At 33.0% G+C, this 17,716-nt stretch overlaps 2 protein-coding genes across 2 annotated transcripts; one reads left to right on the forward strand and one right to left on the reverse strand.

The window, feature by feature from the left end:
- The first annotated feature begins 1,125 nt into the window (after positions 1-1,125).
- On the forward strand, positions 1,126-7,079 carry LOC104215917 (lysophospholipid acyltransferase 1-like). Its single transcript, XM_009765854.2, has 8 exons — positions 1,126-1,486; positions 3,061-3,116; positions 3,585-3,805; positions 3,893-4,298; positions 4,843-4,928; positions 6,359-6,422; positions 6,505-6,617; positions 6,707-7,079. The coding sequence occupies exons 1-8, from the start codon at positions 1,182-1,184 to the stop codon at positions 6,845-6,847; spliced, it is 1,392 nt and encodes a 463-aa protein (XP_009764156.1). The 5' UTR covers positions 1,126-1,181; the 3' UTR covers positions 6,848-7,079.
- Positions 7,080-13,855: 6,776 nt separating this feature from the next.
- Positions 13,856-15,735, reverse strand: LOC104215918 (protein DETOXIFICATION 49-like). Its single transcript, XM_009765855.2, has one exon. It carries the CDS (start codon positions 15,651-15,653, stop codon positions 14,100-14,102), a length of 1,554 nt encoding a protein of 517 aa, XP_009764157.1. The 5' UTR covers positions 15,654-15,735; the 3' UTR covers positions 13,856-14,099.
- Between the last annotated feature and the right edge of the window lie 1,981 nt (positions 15,736-17,716).

Here is a 17,716-nt window from a genome sequence, read left to right on the forward strand (position 1 = left end):
TTTATAATAACAATAACAATAACAATAACGATAACAAAAATAATATGTGTAGTTCTAAGTTAGTTGACGTCTATTATATTAGCAGCAGCTCGATGCACATTTTTGCAAAAGGTTGTTTTTATACTTGAACTCGTAACCTCCTGATCACATGACAACAACTTTACAAGTTACGGTAAGACTCCTCTTCATGACATTTGTTATATTAATTTTCATTATCCATTTCACATAATTTAGACATATTTTATCCCATTATTTAATAAATTAAGTTTCTAGAACTAAAAGTTTTTATATATTTTTTATTAATATATATTTATTTTAGCACACCACTTGTAAGATTAAACTGGGTTTATTGTTATTATATATTTGTTTTAACAAGATTAAACAAACTTCTTGGTACAAGTTTTAGAGATCACAGTTTAAATTTCAACAGAGACAAAATTTATTAGGAGATATATTTTTGTTTGTTCAAGTCTTGTAGATTTATTTGATATATATACCGGTTGAAAATAATAAATATATTCAAAGTGAAAAAATAATATTAAAAAGATATTGAAAAGACTCTTAAAAAATATTAGACAAATATAAATTTACCAATAATATTATGTCTTAATCCAAATTTGTTGCTATTATGTGTACGATTCTCTTTCGTCTGTTATATGACAAATTTTTCCTTAATATTTTAAGATGTTCATTATCACTTACTAATAATGTTATTCTATTCATAAATTCATCTTTATTCTTATTTAAAGTTTCCAACCTTGTTTTTCCTTTATCATACTATTATTTTAAAATACATATCACACTTTATTTTTCGAGATTCAAACTATATAAATTTTGATTAATATTTTATCACGCATATTTTTAAAATATTGGTATAAGAAAAAATACAAATCATAAGTTTTTTTTATAAATTTTTGAATATTTAATTTTACATTATAAAATTAATTTAATTTCAATTAATTTTAAGGACTAGTCAAACTAACTCTTTTTTCGAGTTGGTGCTAACTTTCCAATTAATACATTAAATATAGTTTAAACAATTCCCAATAAACCATACTACTTAAATTAAATATTTCAAACTTTCTTCCTCCTTAAATTCCCTCATGTATAAGCAAAGAATCTTATATTTATACTTAAATTAAAATAAAAAGGACCCATTTTTATTTTTATTTTTGTCCAAAATGGAGCTGCCGGAGATGGAATCAATGGCGACGGCGATCGGAGTATCGGTACCGGTGCTTCGATTTCTACTCTGTTTTATCGCCACCATTCCGGTGAGCTTCCTCCACCGTTTTGTCCCTTCCGCCACCGGAAAACACCTATACGCCGCGGTGATGGGCGGTGTTTTGTCCTACTTGTCGTTTGGATTCTCTTCGAATCTTCATTTTTTGGTGCCTATGGTTTTGGGTTACGGTTCTATGGTTGTATCGAGGAGTTATTGTGGGATCATCACTTTCTTCATTGCTTTTGGTTACCTTATTGGATGGTATTTCTCTCTCTCTCTCTCTCTCCCTCTCTCTCCCTCTCTCTCTCGTAATTTGGTTAATTTGATGTTCTGGTTAATATCAAATCCTCCTTTTGTTTCTATTTCAAAAAAGACTTCATTTTTAGGAATTTATGTAGAGTTAACAAGAATGGAACAGTATAAAAACAAAAGATTTATATTGGAAATACTAACTAGTTGGAATTTAAGGCTTACTCGTATTTGGTTGTGATTAGAAATGTAGAAACGCTCTACTACCGAAGAGTAAGATTAAGATAAGTTATTGGGTAGTAGAATGAAAAATGGTATGATGAAGTAGGATAGATATTGAGGATTCATATAACCGGCTCCATTAGTTTGGGATTGAGCATTGCTGTCGTGCCTTTTGTTTTAGTTTCTTATATGGAGTTCACCCTGAAGAAGGGGAGCCTCGGTGGTAAAAGTTTCCACTAGCAAGATGGGTTCAAGCTACGAAAATAGCCTCTTGCAGAAATACAATGTAAGACTGCATACATAAAACCCAATGTGGCTTGGCCCTTCCCCAAACTCCCCACGTAGCGAGAGCTTAGTGCACTGGGATGCTCTATTTTGTATGAGCTCACCCCATGCAATTTGCTTAATTGGATGATGAGCTTTGAAACTATAGAAGTAGAAGTCTAAAAGCTGCAAACTTTAGTGTCAAGTCTTACTAATTTCTCTGTCCGATTTGCGTAATTGTGTGAAGAAATGGATGTTGCGCCTAACTCCACCCCAAAAGTTAGCTCATGAGGGTAGGATTGCATAAGACCATAACCCATTCCCTTAACCAATGTGGGACTAAGCAAATTGGTTGGTGAACTTTGAAAGTATAGGAGTAGAAGCTGTGATCTTTAGTTGCATGTGTGTCAAATTTCAGTGATTTCGTTTCAGTTAAGGTGTTAGATTTTGCACCCATCTCCTTCTTTTTCTAGTTTCTTTAGTATATTTGTCTAATGGGTTTATCTTCTTAACATTGTGTTGTTATTGTGAGTTCGTTTGCGTCTGGATGTCGAGCTGTCGTGAATAGTTGGTTCATGTTAATTTCAGGTAATTTAGGTCTTTAAAATAATCGAGTTAAAAGGAAAGGAGAAATTTACTTGTGGATTTCATTTACATTAGGAATATTTTGTATTGACATTTTAGCATAGAGTTTTATGCAATTAAATAATATTCTTGTACTAGGTTAAAGTGTGATAATGTTCGCATCTTGTTAATGACACCGGTTATTCATTTTTCTATGTTTTGGCATCTTGTCATTTTAAAAGACAATGCATTCTGTGCTTCCTTATGTAACATGTATATTTGGTGATAGTTTGTTCCAAATAGTAAACAAAAGTAGTACTTTGTCATGCTACTGACACTGGTTTTTGGTGATGCTTTTATTCATTTCGCTATGTGTTCACATGTAGTCATTTTATAATACAATGTATTCTGTCCTTCCTTATGTAATATCATTTATATCAAAATAATAAATAAAAGAAGTACTGTGTCATAGATGGTGGTTTGCATAAGATAAAAGTAGCACTTTCTAATACTTAGCTACAACTATATTTGTGCAGCCATGTTTACTACATGAGTGGGGATGCGTGGAAGGAAGGAGGTATTGATGCAACGGGTAAATGCTTCTTTGATCTTTGTCCTGTCTTGATCTCAATCATCTCGTCTATTGAGTGTAATTATTTGCGCAAATGATTTCTCTTCTGGTAGGTCAGGATTTATGTCGGATTCCATGCTTGAATGTAGTGATTAAGCAAACTCATCGGTGTTTGTAATTTAGTGTCGAGATGATAAAACAAAAGACATTTTAGGGCTTGCATCAGACTGATTTAGTGCAGATTCAGTGAAAAAATTGTGATCATGTAAGGAGCACCCATTATTGTTATTTTTTATAAGGATCAAGGAGCACTCATTATTATAATGATCTGAATCATCTTGAATTTCTAGATGGTATGCTGGCAGTAGTGCTTTTATATGCTTTTATGGGTACTCTACAGACTTGTAAAAAATACTATTTACAGTTTCAGAGTTTAGTTGTCGTATCACCAGATATAGCTAATCCAGAAATGATTTTATTCTCTTTTAGGAGCGTTAATGGTGGTAACACTGAAAATAATTTCATGTGTGATCAATTACCAAGATGGATTGTTGAAGGAGGAGGATTTGCGTGAGGCTCAGAAGAAAAATCGTTTGCTCAAGTTGCCATCTGTACTTGAGTACTTTGGTTACTGTCTCTGTTGTGGAAGTCATTTTGCTGGTCCAGTGTATGAAATGAAGGACTACCTTGACTGGACGGAGAGAAAAGGCGTACGTTAATATCATAATTATATTGAGTTCTGCACTTTGAATTTCATTACAACTAATAACTACATCCACGTCCTTCCTCCTTTTCAGATCTGGAAATCTACTGAGAAAGGACATCCATCACCTTTTGGGGCAACTTTGAGGGCTCTTCTTCAAGCTGCTTTTTGTATGGGGTTGTACCTCTACTTGGTGCCTCTTTACCCACTTACCAGGTTCTCTGACCCACTATACCAAGAATGGGGTTTCTTGAAACGGTTGAGTTACCAATATATGTCGGGATTTACTGCCCGGTGGAAATATTATTTTATCTGGTCAATCTCAGAAGCCTCTATCATTATTTCTGGCTTGGGGTTCAGTGGTTGGACAGACTCTTCTCCACCAGAACCACGGTGGGACCGTGCAAAAAATGTTGATGTATTGGGTGTTGAGCTGGCAAAAAGTTCAGTTCAGTTACCTCTTGTATGGAACATTCAAGTCAGCACCTGGCTGCGACACTGTAAGTAAATTTTCTTCTAATCATTTAACACACCGGCTTATAACTTCTAGCATAGCCATTGTCGCTGCATTAAAGAATGTAAAATTTGGTCAACTAAAGGCATTGTATTTGTTGACAAGCTATTAATTTGAATATACACAAACTTTACAGTTACGTAGTAGAGAATTTTCTGTTTGTGTATGACAGCTAATCATAATGAAGGAACACTCAAACAAAATCCATTATCAGCCTATTTCAAGTATTTCAATGCTACTCATTTATTGTGGCGTATAATGTTGTAGGCATATTTACTTAAGCTCTTAACAGAATAATAGGGTATAAGGAACAAATGTTCATAGCTTCTTCAAGCTCACATAAAAGTCAATATTGAGGGTGTACTAGCTTTGTTTCATCTGCTTGACCAATTATTCTTTGAAGCTTAACGGTGGTTATCTTTGCCCTATCATTTATCAGTGAACTTTGACTTTCTGATACAGACAGGAATTTGGTGTGCCTTTTCTGTATGGCTTAAATCTATTTTGCCTTTTATAATTTTTTTGTGCAGATGTATATGAGAGGCTCGTACAGAAGGGAAGGAAGCCTGGTTTCTTCCAGTTGCTGGCTACACAGACTGTCAGTGCTGTATGGCATGTAAGTGGATCTTTTAGCACCATTGCTATTGCAAGTTCATTTAATAACTTTTGAAATGTTGATAACTTATAGGGACACATTTACATAATCTATATTTGACTAAACATGGTCTCATGCATTGGTGGTTGGTTTTGTCGATATGTGGTGTGACAATATTGGAGAAATGAGCTTTACATCGTTTTTCCAGTTCAGCTGTTTTAACTTTTGTCTTCTGAACTGATGTTTGCTTGACATCTTGCCATGGTAAAGTTCAATAGTTGCTCCTTTGTTTGCGGTAATCCTACGCTTGGCTGCCTGCTTCACTGGAAAGTGACCTATGGACAATGTTTAATGTGTTATTAATGTGCTCATCCAGTGTCTGATGGTTCATAGAAGAATTTAATCTAATGCGTATCTCAACAGTGCAGTGCACAATTTTCCTATGAATGCAGGATTTTTAATCTCTAGCACCAAAAACTATAAAGATATAGATTAACTTATGAAATCTTCTGAGGAAAAACTTAGGAAACATATGGGCGAGCTAAGGAGGCTGATATGCATAGGAAAAAATGGTTCTTTAAGGCTGTTTTAGGGGCTGGACGGAATGTGAGGAAGTGCAGAAGCTGTGAGGAGGATAAGCAGAGAATAACAGGACTAAGATAGGACTGAAAAAAGGAGGAAAGGAGAGTAAAATAGGGGGAGAGAATCATTAGATACTTCTGAAAATTGCTTAGTTCAAATCTGCTTTAAACACACGAGGAAGAATATGCTTTTATGGGGAAAACTTGCTAAGGATACAGCAGAGAATCAAATCTCTTCACAACTTCCGGAAAATACCAGTAATATTTTGAATATCTGAAATTACAGCTTGATTCTTGAGGCTGTTTATTAGCTTTCAGTTACTTGTTGACCACACTTTGGGTGACTTTTCTGTGTGTATTTCACTATTCTCTGCTGTCCAAGCTTCAACTAAATTTCAGAAAATTGGAAAAAGACCTAAGGGATACCTAGACACGTACTAGAACGTTAGAGATAGATTGATTCAAATATTCCTATCGGCGTAAATGCAAGCACACTTGGAAAAGAAATGAACTTGACTGCAGAATCCTTCTGATTGACATTATGAACTTCAAATACAATTCAACTTACTTTGTGGTATTCCTCAAAGTTCATGGACATATCTGTACCATTTTGAACTTCAAGTTGGGTAATACACTCAATAGTACACTTTGAGGCCCTCTTTTCTGTAATAATTTTCTTTTTGATATAAAAAGAGTATTCAATTAATGTTACACCAGGATGGTGTTATTTTTGCACATTTCTTGAATTTGCAATAAATACTCTGCTTCCTCGAAGTCTGCCGTCTGCAGTTGCAGCCTTGCGTATTATCCATTACTTGTAGCAACATGATAGTCTGACTAATGATATAAATTCATTGCCTGACATCTCAGGGATTATATCCGGGGTACATTATATTCTTTGTTCAGTCCGCTTTGATGATTGCTGGATCAAGAGGTATCTATCTGGAAATTCTAGCTAAATTAGGCAAAATTAGCTTTGATTTACTTTTCTTCTAATCATGTTTTGCCTATCACAGTCATTTACAGATGGCAGCAAGCTACAAAAGGTACTTTGTTTGAGAAGATACTAGCATTGATGAACTTTGCATACACACTGTTGGTTCTAAACTACTCGGCTGTTGGCTTCATGGTTAGTAGTATATTTCTCAGAACATACTTTGCTCGAGGCTAATATCATTGATATAATCTGACATAGGTTTTCTTGCTCGCGTGTTACAGGTATTAAGTCTGCATGAAACACTCACTTCTTATGGAAGTGTGTACTATATCGGAACCATTATACCGATTGTACTAATCCTGCTCGGTAAAGTGATTAAGCCAGCAAAACCTGCAAGATCTAAAGCTAGAAAAGAAGAGTGAGTTCTATCATGCTTCTCGAGATTGGTTGCTTAGATTTTTTTGTTGGAGAAATAGCGCTTTGCTTCCGCTTCTTTTATTTGTTTTATGAGTCTGAAGAACATCTGTTTCTGATTGCTGGTAAAGCAATTTGTTTGGGCACAATAGGACCTCTAGCATTGTTCCTTCCAATTAACTGGCTGCAAAAAGTCATGTAGCCAACTGTTAAGCATCTTGAAATTTTTTTGGCATCGTTCATCCGATCTTTTTACAGAACGTATAATATAACATAACTTGAAAATTAGTTCCAAAGAAAACTTGACCGTTATAGTAAAATGTTTTATAGATGATGACTGTATAGAGATGTATGATTGTAGTTTTTTTTTTATATTAAGTTCGAACCTATAATCTAAAAAGGAGTAACACTGTAATGAGTTTTAGTAACTTCGTGATGAGTTATACCCCGCTAGATACTACTAAAACTCGAGACCTTTGGTTACCGACTCAGAGGAAGACAACTTTTATTTATTTTTCTTTTTCTTGAAATCTTTTTGGGCATTTGGCTGGCTCTTTAAAATTGTCTCATATCTACTGGTGGAATAGTTATGTGGCTCTCGTTCCACAAGTTTATTTGTTAAGAGATTTTGTAAGGTTAAAGTTACTTAAAAAGGAGCGAGATTATTAAACTTTTGATTCGCTATCAAAAAAGAGAGGTGAATTTAAGCTATTAAAAGAGCAGTCTAGTGCACAAAGCATTCCGCGTTCACGCAAAGTTCGGGAACGGCCAAACTCCAAAGGGGTGTGATGCAGACAGTCTACCCTGATATAAGCATCAATGGCTGGTTCCATAGCTCGAACCCGTAATCTATAAGTAGAGGTGGCAAAATGGTTAAAAAAAAACTACCCATATTATCCACTAAATAATGGGTTGGATAATAAACTTTTTAAAAACGAGTCAAATATGGATAAGAACCATATTATTCATTTAGAAAATGGATAACCAATGGGTAATTAATAGATAATCAATGAATCTAACTTTTACATTTGTAAAGCCTCAAATTGGGGGTTCCTCAAGTTAGGAAGACTAAGAATTAATATGGTTACCCATACTATTCGTCGGTTAACCCGTTTTTATCCGTATTAAATATGAGTTGGGTCTGATAATTGATCCATTTATTTATTACCAATTTTTGACCCGAACCATATCTGACCCGATCCGTCCGTTTGTCACCCTTACCTATAAGTCACACGTAAACAACTTTACCATTCTCCTCTCCTCTATACATGTTGGTTTAAAAAATTGCAGCTTCTTTTTATTCGTCCAATTTTCGGTACTTGTTTTCGGGTCCGACCAATTTGAATTTCTGCTAGAAAGTCTCACCGTTTAGGAGCTAAAGCTCTCCATAACAAATACAACTCTATTCTTAAGGCATAAATTTAAGACCTTTGGTTAAGGACGGAGGTGTACTTACCGCCCCATTGTAACCTTTAGTCGTGCGTCTTCAAATCATGCTGCACTTCATTAACAAATGCGTACCTTATCAAAGACGCGCGACTATATTTTTAGCATTTGAACCAAAGATCTCTGGTTAAAGATGAAAAAGTACTTACCATCTCACCGTAACCTTCAGGGGTTGTTTGATAGCCAGTTAGGGAAAAAGTTATTCATGTATTATGGGTAACATAACTTATACCATGTTTGGTAGTCATTAGTTATTTTGTACAAAATTCAGCATAACTAATACCATGTTTGTTTGGCATTTTACAATTCTACATAAATAATACATGTATAAGTTATGAGTCAATCTGTGTATTATTTTATGCGGGGTTGAAGATGATAACTAATACATGGATAAAATACTCAAATGACAAATTTACCCCGATCAATTTACCACAAATCATTGCCATTTTCTCCTGTAAATAACTATCTTGTGCTATGATGTTTTTGAATTACTAAATAAAGTGTATAACAATATAGCAAAAAATTCAACCAAAATCCAAGAAAGAATTATATACACTACAATTAGCATGTCCCTTTTTTTTTATTTTTTTATTTTTATATTTCACGTGCAGGACTAATCCCTGCATAATTAATACATACATAACTAACCACTGTACTACTTATTCCTGCATAACTGATATATGCATAATTAATACATGTATAATTAATACACGCATAACTCTAACCGTCAACCAATCGACCCCTAGTGGTGCGTCCTCAAATCATGCTTGAGTAACTGTACCAACTTCATTAATCAAATTAGTTTTTAAATAAGTGAAATTACTTGACTTAGAGATAGACATGTTTTATTATTTGACCAAAAGAAAGCACGCAACATGCCTTTTCTGCTTCCTCGCCATTTTCTAATTTTTTTATGATTGCATTTATCAAATAATATTGCATCAATTCATCAACTATGGTCAATGTCCCATATCATTTTGATATTAGGAGCGGATTTAGAAGATTAGTTACGAGTTCACGTGAATCTAAAACTTTTACTCAGAACTTGTATATATATTAATTAAAAAATCTATTATTCGATCGCAAACCCGATTGTTATTATAGATATACTAGTATATATTAACTTATAAGCCATTTCTCTATTAGTTTAAAACAAGTATAATTATATCTCGCTATAATAACATCCTTATATAACAATCATTCATTATAAAAATCAAGTTTTTTTATGGAATCAATTTTTATATTATATTGTAATATATGTTCTTTATAACAGTACTTCACTATAACAAACAAACAAAATCGGAACAAATGAAGTCGTTATAGAGAGATTTTCCTGTAGCTGTATTTAAAAAAGTGATACTGAAGCTGTCAAATAACAAGACATCAAAGATATATGTTGGAGCACAAAGTTAAGACTTTTGACAATGAATTGTATATATTTTTCTGGTCAACAAATTAAGGTAATCCATTAACATTAATGCGCACCATTATAATTAGGATTATACATGCACCTATATATCAACTTTGACATAGATTTCTATGAAGTATCGTATTTTTCCACTCTTTTCACACTTAATATAAGGTAGCCACATATATCCAATTTCATGCAAAAAATATATAAAAAAAAGAACAACGTGCAACATGGCTGCCATAAATTTACATGTTTGCACAGCATGTATATTGTGTTGTTGTTGCACAACATGTATATTTTGAGCCGATGGCCTATCGAAAACAACCTCTCTATGTCTTCGGGGTAGGAGTAAGGTCTGCGTATACACTATCCTTTCCAGACTCCTCGCCTATGGGATTTTACTAGGTTGTTGTCGGTGGCGAAGCCACATGGTTACAAAGGTGGTCAAAAGACCACCCTTCGTCGAAAAATTGCATTGTGTATATAGATAAAATATTACATTTTAGAGGTATATAACATGTATTGAACACCCTTTGTCGGGATTTTTTTTCTTCACTTTTTTCAAATTTGAATACCTTTGAATAAATTCTTAGCTTCGCCACTGGTTGTTGTTATTATTGTTGTTGTTGCACAACATGTATATTGTGATTATTTGATGATCGACTTTGTCTTTAGCAGAGGCGGAGCCAGAATTTAAAGTTACAGGGTTCGAAATTCTAGTTCTTTTAAGTTACGAAGTTTTAAATTAAAAATTTATACATATTCAATGAATTTCTTAAGACAAATATAGAAGTTAGACCAAAATTACTTGTTTAGACCAAACCCGTAACATGTATTGTGGCTCCGCCCCTCGCCTTTAGTACACATGAAGCATTTGTGTTTCTCGTATAGTTTAAGTTCTACGCATTAATATATACACAATCAAGTCATGTATAAAATAATTATAAGCAAATTTTATGATAAGCGTTAATTGATAACTTGATAAAATTAGTAACTACTATATTATTGCAAGTTAATTACATGGATAGCGTAATTATTTTGTATTATCAATGTATATATGCATATAAGTTTGACTTTAAAAGAAGAGTTTAAGTTAATACGTTTTATACAATTGACAGTGTAAAGATATATTTATGCAATCAAATCACTTATATATAGTTACAAGAAAAATATTATGTGCTAATCATTTGGTATAACCCGAGCAAAATGATAACTAACCTGCTAATACATGTTAAATTACACTGAAATAAATACTAATAGCTGAGTAAAACAACTTAATTATTTAGCTATCCGTTGGTTTTACTTTTACTCATTCTTAAATCTTATGTCCTACAAACAGTTTATGCTATCACAAAACGAATATATAATTATTTCTATTTAACAATTATAACGATGTGCACATCACTTAATTCTTGATTGAAGATAATGGATAAGTCCATGTTTTGAAAAAAAACATTTATTCTGTTTTCTAGAAAAATAAAATATATTTAAGCTGAAATTTCTTACTTCGACTTTTAAACATAACAACAACGAATGATAATTTTGATCAGCAATGACGCTAGCTATGATTTCGTCTGCATTTTTCATTCACTTATATTATAATAAATAATTAATACAACTCCACAAAATCTGAAGATAATGTTTTTTAAGAACTTATCCTACAGTTATATGTGATACTCCCTCCGGTCTACTTTAATTAATGTTTTTTTTTTCTATACAAATTAAGGAATTCACCTTTTAGTGTTAATTAATAATGAAATTGACCATATTAATCTTAATTTGTTCGTTGAAAATACAACAAATAATAGGCTCTTTATTTCAAGGGTAACTTTGAAAAAAAGAAGTTAATTGATACTTGATGTCTAAAAAAATCAATTATTGTGGATCACAAAAAAAGCCAATAAATCAATTAAAGTGGACTGGAGGGAGTATTTCAAGAGAACGAAAACCAAATCAAGTCTTCACTACAAACAAAACTCCTAATATATTCCATATTGCGAGTTATTTCATGCCATAAATCGACTCGAACACTCAAGAAATATGCTGGATAGGCTAATTCACATCTCTTACAGTCAACATATGAGTCCTTTGTTCGTGGAGTAGAAGCAGTGGCGGATCCAGGATTTTAAAATCATAGGTGTTCGCCGATAAAAATTGTGAAAATAAGAGGAAAAAGAGTTAAGTTGTGGGTGCTCTCTCAATATTTGTCTAAATATTTTTATAATTGCTTATGTATATTTAGTCAATCTCATCAAAGATAATGGGTACTTGACCATCCACAATTGATAATATAGATCCGCCACCGAGTAGAAGCAATTTGTTTAGCCTTACAACAGTGCTGTTTCAGACCAGCTATTTTACGATTACGACTTTTCGGTCTGAATATAGTCGAAAATTAACATTTTCTAACCACTTTCTGACCGTGTCTGCAGTCAAAAAATAGCCACTTTCTAGTAGTGGCCCCAAGGTATCATTTCTAATACATTGGCCGGACATGCTCAAATTGACTACGTACATCTTATACATACACGTATCATAAATCTTTACTGAATGCAATATTGGGTCCATATGTTTTTTATATACGTATTATATCAAAAATACTAGATTCGATCGAACGCTACATCCGCCTCTATAATATACATATTGTGGTGTTGGTTTGGTAAGGGACCATATCCTTTCTATTTATGGGAGTCTTATAAAATGCCAAATTCAGGTAAACTAAAGATGCCAAAATCCAAAATCATAATTTAGACTATTCAAAAAGAAGAAACAATATACTTTTAATGAAGACAACTTATAAAAGAACAGAACAATATGGTCGTTTACTTGGTTACGTAGCCGGCAGTTGCAAATGTTGAATAATCTATCTAAATTTTCCAATTTTTATGCCTCATATTCTAAAAAAAGATCTCAATATTTTGACAAATTGAAAATTATTTTACTTTTAATTTTTGTCTTTTAGTTTATAAACTTCAAAATTCATAAGCTTAATATGTCATTGTAATGACTTAATCTACTGTCATTAATTGGTTACCACCTCGTTCCAATTTAGTCTTTAAACTATACAATTGACTTTTCTAAAGTCAAAACAATTTATTTTTTTCAAAAAACAAAAGAAACTCCACCTTGTTCCTATGATAATAACTAATTATGCTACCACCGGGAAAGGGAGCCTTGGCGTAATTGGTAAAGTTGTCTCCATGTGACCAGGAGATCACGGGTTCGAGCCGTATAAACAGCCTCTTACAGAAATGTAGGGTAAGACTGCGTACAATAGACCCTTGTGGTCCGGCTTTTCTCCAGACCCCGCATATAGCAGGAGCTTAGTACACCGGACTGCCCAAGCTACAACCAATTTTTTTTAATCGGAGGTCTCGGGTTCAGACATGGTATGAAGAACCTCTAGTTAATAGTCGCTTTATTCCATTTAGACAACCTATCCTTTGCAAATTTGAACTAGTCGAGCTCGTGACATTAAGATACCAGATGATTAAATCGAAAATAATAAAACATATTTTTTTAACACCAAACAAACAAGTCATCACGATTACACAACATCCACGTAACAACACTAAAAATAAATATTAGATTTTAAAAATTAGAGTATGGATTACAAGTCAAGGGACCAAAATTGAAAGAGCAAAAGAAGGACAAAAAACAAAGATTTGACTTCAGAGGTCAAACATTTGATTTCTGTTTGAGAAGGAGGGAACATTAAAACCATGCTAATCAACTTATAAAATATATAGACAACACAAGAATTTAGCACAAAACATGCCTGCTTCCACAATTAATTATATCACAAAAATACAAGGAAAAAAAAGTTCTCTACTAACTCTCTTTGTTTCTGTGTGCGTCTGCATCAAGCTATGTCGCTCGAACTCTTCAAAAATGTCGCCGCGCTTTTGTTCGATCTTCCAAAAATACATTATTGTTAGATGAACTAGCACACATTCCGTCAGCATTCTTGAAGAGTATGAATAGCACAGATATCAAGAACAATAACCAGTATATAACATACTTTTTTTAAAAAGATGAAAGAATAATCAATAAAAATCCAAGAATTGATCAAATTAGACAACACGAGATTTTAGCACAAAATATGCCTGCTTCCACCATTAATTATATCAGAAAAATACAAGGAAAAAATAATCTCTACTAATTCTCTCTGTCTGTGTGTCTATATCAAGCTATGTTACTCGAACTCTCCAAAAATGTTGCCGCACTCTTATCCGATCCTCCAAAAAGACATTACTGTTAGATGATTTAGCACACATCCCGTCAGCATTCTTGAAGAGTCCGAACAACACAGATATCAAGAACAATATCCAATATATAAAATAATTTTTTTTTAAAAGATGAAAGAATAATCAATAATCCAAGAATTGATCACATTACACAATTCAAACAACTAAACTTCCATCAAGCTTTTGATAATAATCAATCGAACATTCTGCAGCTTCTTCATCAATAATAAACTTCTCCTCCTCTTCTTCTTCTTCATTTTCTTGACCAAAATCTCCTTGTATATTTGCAGTTAACTCTTTTGCTCTTTTAGCTTGATCTTCCCAATTTGTTCTTGCCAAAATAATCAACAACATTGTCACTGCACATGAAGCTTGAGCTGCTAATAATCCAATCCAAAGTCCCTCAAAATCGAAACCCCGAAAAAACCCTAAATAAATAGCTATTGGCATTCCAACAAGATAAAAACAACCAAGATTAATATTAGCACCCAATTTAGGTCTAGCTGTTCCTCTTAATACACCACAACCTGTTGTTTGTGGACAATTTCCGAGCTCACAAAGTCCAATTATAGGTAAAATTATCGATGTTAACGCGATAATTTCTTGATCTTGAGTGTACATACTTGCCCAAATATTCCTCACTAATATAGCAAATGACAATGCCAATAGTCCAAAAATGAAACTATAACATAGTCCAATAATTGCAGCTATTTTTGCTTGATTAGGCCTATTAGCACCAAGTTCATTTCCAACTCTTGTTGATACACCAAAACTTAAAGAAGAAGGGAAAATGTATATCAAACTTGTTGTTTGAATCAAAATTCCCATTGATGCAACACTTGCTTTAGGGTTTAACAATAATCCACATAATAAAATCATAATTTCATACCACCACCATTCTAAACAAACACTAATACAACTTGGAATGGCTAAATTTAAAAGTGTTTTCCACCCTTTAAAACACTCTTTAGATATCGCGCTCCATGTTTTCTTATGTACCCCTGACACTATAATGTACGCGATTAATGACCCCACAAGATTGAAATTTGTCCAAACCCCACTTAAAGCAACACCCTTAATACCAAGATTAAGGACTATAACAAGAAAATAGTTGATTGGAATATGAACAAGAATCGCGAGAGCAGCACAATACGTTAGAGGCATTATTATCGATTGAGAACGAAGATAAATCCTCAAAGGATGTAAAAACGAGAGAGCAAAAAGATCAGGAATAGAGTAAATAATGTAACTCTGTGCTTGTGTGGCTATTTCATGATCTTGGCCACAAAATATCAAGATTTTTTTCATATTACACCACATGAATGAAATGGGAATTGATACCAAAAGAAGAAGAAGAATTGTCCTTTGTAAACTTAGGCCAAGAATCTTGAACCTTTTAGCACCAAATGCTTGTCCACAAATTGGTTCCATTCCCATGGCTAAACCAGAAAGAATCGAATAACCGGTTATATTTGCAAAACCGATCGCGAGCGAGCCACCAGCTAAAGAAAGTTCCCCTAAACGACCAAGAAATAGCATTGAGATCATTGAACGAGAGTAGAGAAGTAAACCTATGAAAATCATGGGAAGTGCAATAGTGGCTATGGATTTTGTTTCAGAAATAGCCAAAAACAGAGTATTTTGCTCTGTTTTGCTCTCTTCATTTTGGTTTTCCAATCTTGGAATTTCAGAAACCAATGGAGTCAACATCTTTGATTTTTGCTTTTTGCTTTTGAATTTCAGAATTTTTTCTTTTTTTGTATGAATTTTTAGACAAAAAAAATGTAACAGAAAGTTGTGGGCAAAGAAAAGGGATAGAGGGTTTAAGGAGTAACGGTTTGGTTTGGTTTTATAAGCGCGGGGAATATTGAAAAATTTAGTTTTTATTTTATTTTTTATATTATATCTTTGTTGACTTGTTGCAATTTATCAAGGAAATTCAAAAAAATTAAATATACGAAGAAACAAAAAGATTCACAGTATAAAAGGAGATACAGATGAACCCACTTCCGCCCCCTGACTCCGCCACGAAGCAAAACCTCTGAAAAATATAAAGATGAAGACGATGATTATGACTATAGAGGAATGCGTGAGATATATGTCACAAACCGGGTATATATAGGTACAAGGATTTTCTATTTTGTTAAGTTTTTTAACATGGTAATAGAACCATCTTTTAGTAAATCAAATTAATATTTTTCTGATTGTAGTAGCGTTGAATGAACGGTAAATTTAAAATCAAATCCGGTAATTTTAAAGGTGATTCCAATATTAGATTTTGAAGAATCGCGACTTTATGGTGACCTATTCAAAAGAAGCTGATCGCTATGATTTTGATTACCTAACAACTTGTTTGGATTGTTGTCACATGTCGTTTCATAATGTATCGTATTGTATTGCACTAAATCATTGTATTATATTGTTTAATGAATATAACGTTTGGATAGATTATATCGTTTATCGTCGTTTCATAATATCACACATCAACAATATGAAGAATAAACTTACAATATTATTAAGAAAAAATAGAATACATAGTATAATTATTATATAAAAAAATCAGGTAAAGAATAAGATATAATTATTTAATAATATAAAAAAATCAGGTAAAGAATAAGATATAATTATTTAATAATAGAAAAGGATAAGATGAGAGAAAAAGGTAAGGTAACTAGCACCCAACTAAGATCCACTTATGAAACCCAACATGTAGTTTATACATATGATATGATATCAATATATATTCACATTCAATGTTTACATTAACCTACAATAATTTATTATAGTAAAATTATAAATTAAAGTAAAAAATAAATAAATAATTATGGTTTAGTAGTAACAATGTATGTTAAGTTGAAGACAGAAGCGGAGCCAAGATTTGAAGCTTATGTATTCGAGACTCTAATTCGTTTAGTAACTGAATTCTAAATTAATAATTTGTTCCTTAAAGAAAAATATAAAATCCGAACCAAAGCTGCTAGATATTGAACCCGTAAACAACATGCCGGCTCCGCCCCCGGTTGAAGACATGTGTCAATCAATGTTATGTATTGTGGATTGGTGTTAACACCATTTAATTAATGAGATTTATAAATAACAACATTTAATGAGATTTATAAATGTTTTAACTCCCTAAAAATGTCAAGTCAAAAAGAGAAGAAACTAAATGTTTCCCCTTAAGACTGTAGTGCGTGTTAGTTGACTTTTCTTAATCTCCTAGTGCGTGTTAATTAATTATTTTTCTGTTAATCTCGGGGGATAAGTAATGTTTAGAGTCTAATTAAATTATGTATTGTGGAAGCATGGATAACGTTTATTAGGGTAAAGGACGAATATGGGTCTACTAAAACAAATAAAAAAATGTTGGGCGGTTAATTAGTGGCCTCATTAGATGAAAATTGATGGATTTGACTATGAAAAGGCATCACCTAAGGTTGTGTTACCTAAGGTGATTAGTACCCGTCGTCCTTAATTAGAATCTCGAGTTTTAGCTCTGAAAATAAAATCAATCTTTTGTAGGAAACACTTTAACTCTAAATTGAGACTTACGGGTGCAGACGTGAATTTGTCAATCTTTAAAACGGATACCAAATAACGGGTGAAAAGGAATTTTACTTTCAAGCATGTTTCATCCCATAACGTATCATCTAAGGTTGTGCTAGGGTGATAAATATCTGCCGTCTTTAATCAGAGGTCTCGAGTTTGAGCCCGAGAAATAAAGTCGTTTTTGGTGGGGAATACTTTACCTACAAATTAAGACTCATCGGCATGAG

This window comes from Nicotiana sylvestris, chromosome 12, assembly GCF_000393655.2.
Source record: "Nicotiana sylvestris chromosome 12, ASM39365v2, whole genome shotgun sequence".
In the NCBI taxonomy this organism is placed as follows: domain Eukaryota; kingdom Viridiplantae; phylum Streptophyta; class Magnoliopsida; order Solanales; family Solanaceae; genus Nicotiana; species Nicotiana sylvestris.

Bases quoted from the DNA above. Each gene is read 5' to 3' on its own strand.
- LOC104215917 (XM_009765854.2), top strand. From the start codon at position 1,182: ATGGAGCTGCCGGAGATGGAATCAATGGCGACGGCGATCGGAGTATCG. The intron at 4,929-6,358 runs GTAAGTGGATCT...CTGACATCTCAG, and splicing joins CTGTCAGTGCTGTATGGCAT to GGATTATATCCGGGGTACAT. The intron at 6,618-6,706 runs GTTAGTAGTATA...CGCGTGTTACAG, and splicing joins ACTCGGCTGTTGGCTTCATG to GTATTAAGTCTGCATGAAAC.
- LOC104215918 (XM_009765855.2), bottom strand. From the start codon at position 15,653: ATGTTGACTCCATTGGTTTCTGAAATTCCAAGATTGGAAAACCAAAAT.